The sequence below is a fragment of the Morus notabilis genome, unplaced genomic scaffold (genome assembly GCF_000414095.1).
Source record: "Morus notabilis unplaced genomic scaffold, ASM41409v2 Scaffold220, whole genome shotgun sequence".
Lineage (NCBI taxonomy): Eukaryota > Viridiplantae > Streptophyta > Magnoliopsida > Rosales > Moraceae > Morus > Morus notabilis.
The window spans coordinates 207,909-220,980 of record NW_010362274.1 but is presented as its reverse complement, the minus strand read 5'-3'; the positions used below and the strand labels follow the sequence as shown (position 1 = coordinate 220,980).

The window sequence follows — 13,072 nt, the reverse complement described above, 5'->3', positions numbered from 1 at the left end:
ATCTCTAATTCTTTTAATGTGATTACCCATTTCTTTTAAACCGGATTTAACAATTAAATTAATTACATGACATGCACAACGTTGGTGGAAAATAGTACCGTCACCGAATAAACTTAAATCATTTTCAAAGAACTCAATTGCTTTTGTATTGGCACTAGCATTATCTAATGTTATAGCCATTACTTTATCTCTTAATCTAAATTCATCAATTACATTTAAAATGGTATTACATATTAAATCCGCACTATGTGATCCTAGAACACATTTAAAACCTAATATTCTCTTATCTAAATCAAATCCTTTAAAGTAATGTCCGGTTACAGCTAAATAATCTTTATTGGCAACGGCATACCAAATATCTGCCGTTAACGCAACGCACCCGCTAGTCGAGTGTAAAAGGTTTATTAATGGTTCTTTTTCTTTTTTAAATAATTTTAATAAATCTTTTCTAAGAGTAATTTTTGAAGTAAACTGTGCATTAGGATTATGTACAACCTTAATATATCGTTGCCAATTAGGATGCTCTACAAAACTAAGTGGTTGATCTAAAACAGCTATCATTCATGCAACTTCCATACGATCTACTTGCGGATCGTATTTCTAAGTGGTTAGACCACCGGTTGCGCGATCAAAAGATAATTGTGTTTGGTGGAGTTCGGGTCCGCCGGATTGGCTAAGCTTTTGAAGACACTTTCAAGAGTGTCTTCTCAAGTGTGTGGTGTCGTGAATAGTGTCACCTTGTAATTTAGATAAATAATATTTACACTGAGCTATATGTTTAGTGTTACCTTCATTGTTGATCTCATCAATTATGTCGAAGTGATCCCAAACTGTCGACGTGCACTTGCATTTTCTCCTAGAGGTTGCAACACTTGCAGATGCAGTCGCACTGGCACTCGTCGTTTCTCCACGACTGCCACCATTGCGACCATGACCTCCAATACGTCCACCAGGGCTTGGATTAGTAGATTCTTGCGTAACAAATTCATTAGTGGGAAATTGCCCTTCTTCCATGTTGTGTTGAGCATCAACGGGAATACCACTATAACCAAAAGGATCCATTATAAAAAAAATAATAGCGATTTGAGAGAGAGAGAGAGAGAGAGAGCTTTAGGATAATGTGATAGTTTTTAGAAAAATTGTAATAGAGATTTGAGAGATTGAGAGAGATTGAGAGAAATTGAGAGAGATTGAGAGAAATTGAGAAGGGTTGAGAGAGTTTGAGTGAGAAAAATGTGTGGGGGATGGGGGGTATTTATAGGAAAATTTTTGGGTTAAAAAATTGATTTTTTTTTTTCAAAAAATTCAGGCTGCAACGGCTAGTTTAGGGTTCGGGTTCGGGCAAAACTAGCCGTTGGACGGGTTTTCAGGCAATTCGGGCAGATCGGGCAGATCGGGCATCTCGGGTATTCGGGCAAAATTCAGGTCGGGCAGCTAACGGTCGTTTTCTGACCGTTTTTTCATGATTTTCGGGCTCGGGCGGGTCAAGCATTCGGGCAAATCGAGCTTGGCCGGAAAAATTTTAAAAAAAACTCCGGCGGACGACGGTCGACAACACCTACACGGCGGCGGGCTCCGGCGTGGTCTCAAAATTCGGGCTGCCCGAGCCCAAGCCCGAATATCCACCTTGGACGGGCCGACATATGGGCCTGCCCGCCCGAGCCTGAAAAAATTCGAGCTTCGGGCGGCTTGCCAACCCGAAGTTCCACCACTAGTTACCGCTAAATAATCCTTGTTGACAACGGCATACCAAATGTCTGCCATTAACACAATGCAACTGCTAGTAGAGTGTAAAAGGTTTATTAATGCTTCTTTTTCATTTTTAAATACTTTTAACAAATCTTTCCAGTTTGGCACGCTTTTAAAGACACTTTTCGGATTGTCTTCTCAAGTGTGTTGTGCCGTGAATACTGTCACCTTATAATTTAAAAAAGTAATATTTACATTGAGCTATATGTTTAGTGTTACCGTCATTGTTGACCTCCTCAATTGGGTCGAAGTACTCCCAAACTGTCGAGGTGCGCTTGCATTTCCTTTTGGAGCTTGCAACACTTGCAGTAGCACTTGCACTTGCCTATCCTCCACGCCCACCATCATTGCGACCACGACCTCCACTACATCCATCACAGCTCGAATTTGCAGGTTTCTCAGTTGGTTGTGTTTGCGATTCCTGCATAATAAATTCGTTAGTAGGAAATTACCCTTGGGCATCGACAGGAATATCACCATAACCAAAAGAATCCATTATATAAAAATTGTGAGAGAGAGCTTTAGGATATTGTGTAAGTTTTTAGAAAAATTGTGAGAGAGATTTGAGAGATTGACATAAATTAAGAGAGATTGAGAGAGTTTGGGTGAGGAAAATGTTTGGGGAGATGGGGCGTATTTATAGGGAAATTTTTTTATTAAAAATTAATTTTTCCCCCCAAAATTTGGATCCAACGGCTACTTTCAAATTCGGCGGGGCGGGGTCGAGTTGAAAAACAGGCAACAGTAAAAAAAAAAAAAAAAAAAAGAGTCGTTGGAGGTCGGGCTCTCAGGCGGCGGGTTGGGCCAGGTGAAAAAATTGAAAAAACTAACTGTTGGGTGAGCTTCGGCCAAATTCAGGTATTCGGAGGGAAAAAATTAAAAGAAAAATCTGCGGTCAATGGTCGAAACGGGCAAATCTACAGCGGGCTTCCGCCATGGCATTGTTTCTCGGGCAGCCCGAGCCTGTCCTAGTGCGTGGACGGGCGGCCATGGGTCCCTACCCGCTGAACCTGAAAAATTCAGGTCTCAGGCAGGCCCGCCGACGTAAAGTTCCACCATTGGTAGAAACTACCCTTTTTCCGTACCAATTGTAAAAACTAGTGTTTTGACTGTAGGATTAATCTTTCAATGCTATGATTTATGAGTATTCATGTTAAAAATTTAAAGTGCGTAACATAAAATTGTTTCTAACCGTATAGATCAAACCGCTAAAAATTTGATCTAAGAGTTAAAACAATAGTTTATACCATATGATAAAAGGATGGCTTCTACCGTAAAAGTTCTCTAAATATAATGTATTTATCAGAATAAAAAAAAAGTATAAAAATGATTGCTTGTAATACAAATCTGAATGTTAAATAAATCAGTGATCAATGACAACACCATATATGTATAACATTTGTGAAATAAATTATCATTGATCTGACGGCTTTTTCAAATATAACATTTGCTTGAATTTTTTAAAACATCGCAATTATACCTCAAAAAAGTAAATCATATTTCTAAATAAATCAATGAACAAGGGTATTACCATATAAGTTCACAATTTTATGGATTCGACCTCAAAAAGTAAATTAAACTTAATTACAAGCTTGATTTATTTGGACTAAAAAATAAAAATAGTAAAAAAAAATACTTGGTACTATTATTTTAGTTAAAACTTTGATTTCGCTCACATTCTTGTGAAAAAATTGATGGCTCTGTTGCTACCTCCTAAATATCGAATCATAGAATTCTCCTTACATTTATTTTTGTATTTTTATCAAATTATATCACGCATACTTTAGGTATGCTTTTCGAATTCGAGTTGACATGTGATTTCAAAATTGTGCGTGAGTTCTCTAAAATAAAAGTGCATTATCTTCAATTGAATAATACATTTAGTAGGATTGATGGAACTTAATGGCAAGGAAAAAAAAGAGTCTTTTTTCTGTTCTGTTCTTTTTCTTTTCCTTTCCTTCTTTTTTTTGGGGGGGGGGGGTGGGGGGGGGGGCGCAGGAGATATTGACATTACGCTCATGAGTTAGATTTCTGTATTTTCTCATTGCATTTATATATTATAGATAATCACTGTTGAATCCAACCACTTAACCGAGTGTGAGCCCAAAAATTCGTTCATCAAATGGACTATCTTGAGTTGGTCATGTCATCAATTCAAGTGGCTAAAGAGTACCAAATACCTTCTTTCACCATACACCACACAACATCTGATTTCAAATAGGCTCTTCTCCTCTCTACTCCACCTGAATGGCCAAAAAAACGCCAGAGAGAGAGAAAGCGATATGGACTCCACGTACAAATTATAGAAAAGAATCCAACACAAAAAGAAAAAAGAAAAATAAACATGCATGAATAATTGTGGCCATAAAGAAAACCAATTGAATCAAAAGGGTATTTCTCAAAGCAAAACCAACATATCCCTTAAGGATCCCCATATTGTAAAAACTCAAAAAAATAAAAGAACTCCATATTAATATATATACATATATATATATATATATATATATAAACTCATGCTTTGTAGAATACGAGATATAGATAGAAGATCCGCCACTTTGATGCCCAAATCACCTCCCCCCCACTCTTCCAATACTCCTCTCACTCTCTCTCTCTCTCTCTCTCTCTCTCCCTCTCTGTCTCTCTCTCTCTCCCTCTCTCTCAGCTTTGCATTGCTTTGCCTTTTTTGTTTTTGTTTTTGGAGTGGGAGTGCGATTGGAGACCAATATCTTTTTGCGTGAATGATTTGTATTAGAATCTCAACCCCTTGACACTTACCTCTTCAGTTTCTTTTGTGTTCCACAAGCTTCTTTTCTTCTGCCTCTTCCACCACCGCGTGTGTTCCGCGTGCCTAAGAAGTCATAAGAACCTTAGTTGTTAAGTACACGACTAAGTAATATTCTCCTAATAATAATACTAATAAAAAAAAAGTTTGTACTTATGTGTAAATTCTACACATGTGTTTTAAACCTAGGTAGAGGTATTATTTATGGGGAGGACGAAAAATCAAAGTTTCATTAAAGATTGATATTGATATTAATTAGTAATTAAGCATACACGTTTATTGGGTCCTTGGATTTGATCGGCTGATTGTGTGGAATCGTGTGATTATTATTTTTTTTTATCAAAGGGTTGAAGAATATAATCTTCTTAATATTACGATTAATATTCTTTTACCTGTGACGTCACTCTTTGATATTTGTTTATGGTTTATTACGTGATCCATGTTATTCTTGCGGACGGACGAGGATGCTTAATTAAGTAGGTATAACTAGAAGTATTCTAGAACTATATTAAACTAAATTCTGTTGATCTGCAGAGAATTTACAGATAATAATAACAATATCGGATATTTGCACTATCAAGTCTGTTAAATGAGTAATTAAAGAATGGCCCATAATTCATAAAGCTTATATTTGAAGAGAAACAGATAAAATTTTGCTTTTAAAATATCATGGTTCATAGCTTTTTTCAACTCTTTTTTTTTTCTTCTTTTTTGGACTGGAATGGCTGGTAATATTCTGTATTTAGGAGTATTATAGCAATTAGTTCTTTATTTGATAATAATATTATTAGAGGGATCTTTTGTTAGGATCCATTAATTTTCCAAACTAGGATTCAATTATATATATATATATATATATATTTGACTGGGACAATTTTACACACACACACACACACACACATATATATATATATATACTTGACATGCTAACCCTAATTTTGAGCTTTTTTAGGAATTAAAGATGGTTAAAAAAAACAAAAAGAAGAAGAAGGGAAAAAAAGCCACGTATGCTGTAAAATTGACCGAATTGCTGTTTTGTGATGTTTTCTGCAATTTTTTTTTTTTTGAAACAAAACAACATTTCATTAATCATCTACACTTACGGAGGACACAGTTTCATCTACACTTACATCTTAGCGGACTTTGGGGAGAATGTAGTATAAATAACCAATTTTTGAAACTAAATTAAGTAAATAACATATTTTAAAATTATTTAAAGTAAATAATATTTTAAATGGTAAATGAATCATTTACTGCATAAATGGTTCATTTACGACTAATAAAAACATTTTTTCCCGTAAATCTTCTTTTTACGATCAGTAAAAAGATTTTCTTTCAACATAAATACAGATTTTTAAGAATTTTTACCACGTAAATTATTTTTTACTAGTCGTAAATGAATAAATTACATGGTAAATGATTTACTTATCATGTAAACTGCTATTTACTTTAAATAATTTTAAAATTCACTATTTACTTAATTTAGTTTTAAAAATCTACAATTTACTGTAATTTTTTACAAAAGAACCATTGCCACATGAGTTGATATATAAAAGTAATTATAGAAATATTTGTTTCAACCCCTAACTTATTCTATTAATTAACTCCGCTAAAATTACACATCTTTTTGGTTTTAATGTGATCTTAGCTCTAAAGCTATGCAATACTATAAGATCATCTCCAACGTAAATACTAAAACTAATTGCATATTTGGTAATAAAAAAGTATGATAGAATGTGTCATTTTCATTTGTACTCTAATGTATAATGTGATTTGAAATGCTAAATCTATTTTTTTTCCTTATAATCATTAAGCTTTGAAAGTTATAAAAGAAAATTTTTAATTATAAAATAATTTGAAAATACAAAAGTTGCAATGATTGAGTGAAAAAATAAATATATCAACCAATAACAATCAAATATCAAATTTATCATATGCTATACTTAATGGAAAATTTGCCATAAAGTATAAATATATGGTAAATTTGACACAACAAATGACATTGCATTAGAGATTTTTTTTTTTTACACTTAAATGTAAAATTTACCATTAGCACATTAATTATAACATTGCATTGGAGATGCTTTAACAAAGTTTTTTTCTTTTTTTTGAGAAAAAGGTGTTATGTGGAAAACACGAGTTAAAGAAATGAAAAGTTATTCACTGAATACCATATGGATAAAGGGTTTTCAGAGATGTTGTTGCTGCATTGGATCCCTTGGATCGCTGTATATGTTCACACCTTAATTATTATAATTTATAACAAATTAGTCAAAAACATTCCATACTTAATTATAATTTTAAAATCTCTGATTAGGACTTGAGTGGTATATTGGTCATAAAATATACACATCAAAAGTAAGGAAAATAATAATCAATTTGACATGGGCAAGAAAGGACCAAAAACATCTTTTATATAATTTAGGTTGGCAAAACCTTTCTCCTAAAGTCCCACTTCCAATGGCTAAAAAAACAAAAATAAAAAGAGGATTTTTTTAGTAGGTCCTAAAAGATTAAATCATTAAAAGGTCTTTATTTTCAGTAATCTAATTTATATTAAAAATTATTTATTTTATATATATTTTTAATTTGATATAATTTTAATCAGATTTAATTGTTAAAAATTAATCTTATCAACAGAGATATTCTATAAAAAAAATAAAAAATAAAGAAAAGTGTAAGTTAATGTGTTTTTTTTTTAAAAATTTTCTCTAATAGGTTAATATACCAATAATTAAATTTTTTAATCATCAAATCTATATAAAATAACATAAAAATTTAAAAATATATAAATTTAACAATTAAAAAAATATAATTTATCAGCACACCAAACGTATTGCCCTTTTCTTCTTTCTTTTGTGGTACGTCTAATTAATGGAAGCGATATGGGATTGTCAATCAGTGATTGCACTATCACCACCAATTGGAACATATTCCCTCTTTCCTGTCGCCGCCAAAGCCAAAGCCCAAAGGCTATCAATCCTACGTGGGCGTGTTTTCTACGCGCCGACTCTTTTGGTTTAGGGCCCTCTATTTCTCATACATCCCCCATGCATGTCCGACACAAAGCCACCCTGATGGGTCCCACAAGTGTGGGTCATCCCTTGAGGTTTAGTCCCATCAAAGGGGGCCCAGTCAATGGGATTTCTATTTACCTTTTGCTTGATGCCCAGCTAGGGCTTTTCATGAAAGAAAAACAAAAAACAAAAAAACAAAAAACAAAAAAAAACCCACTAGTGTGAATTGAACATTTCTGCAGTATGCTTGAGCAACAAGTCGACGGTGCTCAGCAAAGCTCTTGTATTCTTTGTGACTGAAGAGACAGTTAAAAGTAAAGTACAGTGGTCAAGTATTTCTTTCCCAAGTCCTTTTGAGAATGGTTCTGTAAGTAGACCTTTCTCTTGGTTAAATTTTATACAGTTGAGTTAATGTGTAGTGGAACGTTCGTGGGAACAAGCAGATCTTTTTCACGCTAATTATATAGCCACTATTCAGAAAATATTATAGCGATAAATCCTTGCTAATGCTGTGACTTTAAGCAACGATAAAATGCCATCGCTGAAAAGTTTTATTAAATACATTGTTTCATATATAATGGAAAATGGATCCTATTTGTGTTACATGTAGAATTAAAAGATATAAGATTAGAGATAAACAATTTTTTTTATGGATATAAACCATATTTTACATATAAAATCAAAATTTTCAAAGATAAATAGATATAAATAGTAGGAATACGAAATCTTGCATGCATATTCCACGGCTTTTAATCTGTTATTCTTATTTTTTTTTATTAAAAATAAAAATAGAGAGAAGTATATTATATCTGTGTACGTTCTAAAAAAAATAATTGTGTTCCTAATTTTGATACGAGAAATAGGAACAGCTTGGTATAGTAAAGAGCTAAAATACAATTTAATTTTCGAAAGTACTAAATTGATTATGTTTTTCTTTTTTGTTATGCTATTTATCCTTTGCCCATTCACGGTTTATTATAAGATCATAGAATCCTTACATGTTGTTATTAACTAACAACGAGAAGCCATTTCATGTTGGTCATTATACACAAGAAATCGAACCTCTATATGGGTTTAATAATTAAGGGGGAATTTACAAAGAAAGAAAAGATGAAAAAACTTTCTAAGAATATATATATATATATATATATATATATATAGCTCTTCGTTATCAAATTCAGCACGTAATTCATCAGCAAAAATAATAATAATAATTGCAAGTAATTAGTATCAGTAATTAATTAACTTAAGTGAAAGCTGCATAATTATTGTCGACTACACATTTCAGAGTCAATATTCAAGTAGTAGAAGTGTGTGTTTCTTTTCGATGAAGATAGCGAAGTGGAACACAGGTCAAGCAAGTTTTTTTTTTAAGTTTTTTTTTTTTTTTTTTTTTTTTGCTTTTGCCAGATAAGGAACCGTTAACGAAGATGCAAAAAATATTTGCCAATTTCCATAACCGGAGGGAGAGCTGGCTATAGTATCCGCTAGTTGATCTCAAAGTTGTTAATCATAACTCTTTTATTAAGGCTTTTTTAAAGGAAGCTTAGTAAAGTTTGGTGGTGGGTCGTGTTCGAAGCTTTTGTGGGGTCCTAATATATAGAAGTTTTGAGGGGGGGACATTTTTGCTTTGGAACTTTAACGCCAATATGCGACTCATTTGTCGTTTCTCAGTTGAAACGCCCTTGAAATGTAGTGTTTGGCAATGTTTCAAAATGCATGTAATGGGATTCAACTAGTCTCTACCGTAGCACTAATTTTTTCCCTTTTTTTTCTGATATTTTTATTTTGTCCCACCAAACATTGAAAGACAAATATCATTGGGACAAAAGGAAAACGATAATAAACTTATATCGTTTTCACTTTATAAAAGGTTGAGAATAATTTTTCCTTCTTTTCAACAAGGGTATACTATGAGCAATGAGCATTAATCTAAGCCCCATATTTCCTGTACTCGCACTCAAAACACTTGGCTAGAAGCATATAAAATAAAATAAAAAAACATTTGAATAACAATTTTTCAGACAAAATATATAAAATTTGAAACTAAACAGCTTCAAGGCTGATATCAGTCAGCATTAATATGAAGATGAACGTTTTTCAAATTATTTACTAATTCAAACTTCTTTTGGGGTTCGTACAATAAAAAAATAAACTATGATACAAATAGTATTCGACATTTACACATTAATAAAATGAGTTAATTAATAATATAAACCCAAAAACTATTATTATTATTATTATTATTATTATTATTATTATTATTATTATTGTTAATTATAATGTCGAACATTACTGGTGGCTCCAAACATTTTTCTCTTACTACATAGCTTCCTCTTGCATGGATCGTGAAAGGGCTTGCTGAGAATTTGGTCCATCTGAATCTACACATGACGATGCAATATATACCAGTACTTTCTTTTTGCATTAGAGAGGGGATATTACATGAGCTGAGATTTTCAAAAGCCAACGATCGAGATCAGAGAATTTTCTTAGCCCCCCCGGAAGAATAAAAAAAAAAAAAACCCCCCAAAGCAAAAGACAAGAAAAACCCCAATCAAAAAAAGCAAAATTTGTTACAAGAGACTTGAATTAGAAGCCTCAAAGAGATCAAAAGAGACACCTCTGACGCGTGTCACACTTGTCTGTCATGTATGCCATAATAATAATAATAATAATAATAATAATAATAATAATAATAATAATAACATCATGATATGATGAATCACCCTTGTATTCGCCATACCCCCCATGCACACACGCAAAGATAAAAAGCCCATAATCATCACCACCAAAAGCCCCCTCCTCTTCCCTTTAATTCCCTCTCTACCATAACATTAATCTCAAACCAAAATAAGGATAAAGCTTTTTCCCTTGCTAAATTTCAAGTCTTTCAACTTTCTTTCCCTTTTCCAACTAGCAATGATCGTCCCCGTTACTTCTCCTCAGAACAACCCTAACCCGAAATCCGACAACCTTAACAACAACGGCAACAACAACAACAACAACAATAGTACTACTGCCGCTAACATCATCGGCTTTCACAGCCCGACACATATTCCGAACCTCTGCTACGAACCGACATCGGTTCTCGACCTCCGCCGGAGCCCGAGCCCGGTGGGAGGAAAGCCGGCCCAGCCAAATGATTCTCTCGAGTGGGAAGAGCAGTTTCATTACTTGGATTGGGACTCCCTCATGAGAGAATTGGGCTTGCATGACGATTCTGCCCCAGCCTTCAAGACTGCTACAACTAATACTACTAATTCTTTTGCCCATCAGTTGAACCCTAATTGCGACCCCCACATAATTCCCCATTTCTCGGAGCTGATCTCGCATCATCAGCCGTTCGATCCCACACAGCTGGTTCATCATCATCATCACAATCTCAACTTCTCCGAGATTAATCTCGGCGATCACAACCTCAACCTCTTCGATACGACGTCGTCCGGGGAATTCCACAACCGTGGTAATATCAACGTTGGGTTTGATTTCGTCGAAGACCTAATCCGAGTCGCCGACTGTTTCGACTCGGACAACTCGCAACTCGCTCAGGCGATACTCGACCGGCTCAACCAGCGCCTCCGGTCGAACACCTCCCCAGTCGGGAAACCAGTTGGTAGAGCGCTCCAGCGAGCCGCTCTCTACTTCAAAGACGCTCTCCAGTCCCTCCTCTCCGGTTCGAACCGGACGGCCCGGCTTTCTTCATGGTCGGAGATCGTCCAAACCATCAGAGCCTACAAGGCCTTCTCCGGAATCTCTCCGATCCCGATGTTCTCCCACTTCACCACCAACCAAGCCCTCCTCGAAGCCCTCAACGGTTCCGCCTTCATCCACGTCGTCGATTTCGATATCGGCCTCGGCGGCCAGTACGCCTCGCTCATGAAGGAGCTGGCCGAGAAATCCGAGTCCCTCAGACTCAGCCCTCCGGTGGTCAGAATCACCGCCATCGTCCCGGAGGAGTACGCCGTCGAGAGCAGGTTGATCAGAGAGAATCTCTCTCAGTTCGCTCAGGATTTGAAGATCAGATTCCAAATCGAGTTCGTCCTCTTCCGAACCTTCGAGGTCTTGTCCTTCAAGGCGATCAAATTCATGGAAGGCGAGAAGACGGCCGTGCTTCTCTCCACGGCCGCGCTCCGCCGCCTCTCCGTCGCTGGATTTCTCACGGACGTGAGGAGGATCTCGCCTGCGGTGGTGGTGTTAGTCGATGCCGAGGGTTTGGGGGAGGAGGTCGGTGCGACGACGTCGTTTCGGAGGAGCTTTGTCTGCGGCCTCGAGTTCTACTCCATGGTGATGGAGTCGCTCGACGCAGCGATGGTGGGCGGCGACTGGGTAAGGAAGATAGAGACGTTCGTTCTGCGGCCGAGGATGGCGGCCGCGGTGGAGGCGGCAGCGGGAAGGAAAACGGCACCGTTTCGGGAGATGTTCCACGGCGCCGGAATGAGGCCGGTGCTGCTGAGCCAGTTCGCGGATTTTCAGGCCGAGTGCTTGCTTGGAAAGGTACAGGTCAGAGGCTTCCACGTGGCAAAACGACAGGCCGAGTTGGTGCTTTGCTGGCACGATCGGGCCCTTGTTGCCACGTCAGTTTGGAGGTGTTAGAGGGACTTACTTATTTTATTTATTTTAATTAGCTAAGAAAAAAATAGCCCAAATATAGTATGGAAAAAAAAAAATGGGATGTAATTAATTGTAATTTTGAGTCATCCGTAACCATGTGTTTTGTAGCTGGTGTTCTTGTGTAGTTGGAGAGGAGTAGGGGGTGTCCCAATCCTTTTGATGTTTTATTTTTGGAAGTTTTTGGTTTGTTTTTTTTATAAAAAAAATTATGAATAGGGTGACTACACAATTATTGGGTGAAATCGTATATACCTAATTATATCTCGACTTTCTTGCACATAATTCCATTTTTATTTTGTATATTTTAGTACAATTTCTTGCTATTTTAGGTGAGTTGAATATACAACAAAAATAAAGTGAACATAAAAGAAAAAACAAAGGAGCTTGGGAAGTTTCGTCTTTTGGAACTACTCCTAGTGGTTAATCTGAGCTTGTAAAAAGGACACTTTTTTTCCGCTAAAGAAACGAGACTTTTTTTTTTATGCATTAGCCAATTGGCCATTGCTCAACTCCGGTTTATGTGCTAACATTATTGAAGTCAAGCTTTTTTTGCATGAGTCTCTAATTTATCGTGATTGAGAGATTAGTCTCTAATTTTTTTATGCAATCACCTCTTTCAACTTTTAATTTTTTACAACTTTAGTCCAATTAGTATTGTCTGACAAATTTTAAACATTTTTGACATGTAATTGACACGTAAAGTCTATTGAGTATTAAAGTCTCATTTATTTTATCAATTTAAATTTAAAATTTAAATTTTATTACAGTAAAAAATTTTAAAAAATAATCACATTTAACTTTTTTGTTATATTAAAAAATTTTCAAATAAAATCACATTTTAAATCTTTAAAAAGTAATAAAGAATGAATAAATATATAAAAAAAAACCCTTTAACAATTTCAAAAGAAAA

General features: G+C 35.3%; 1 protein-coding gene across 1 annotated transcript; it reads left to right on the top strand.

Annotated features, from left to right (window-relative positions):
- Positions 1–10,310: 10,310 nt before the first annotated feature.
- Positions 10,311–12,426, top strand: LOC21392397 (scarecrow-like protein 15). Its single transcript, XM_010101534.2, has one exon. It carries the CDS (start codon positions 10,471–10,473, stop codon positions 12,142–12,144), a length of 1,674 nt encoding a protein of 557 aa, XP_010099836.1. The 5' UTR covers positions 10,311–10,470; the 3' UTR covers positions 12,145–12,426.
- Positions 12,427–13,072: the final 646 nt, after the last annotated feature.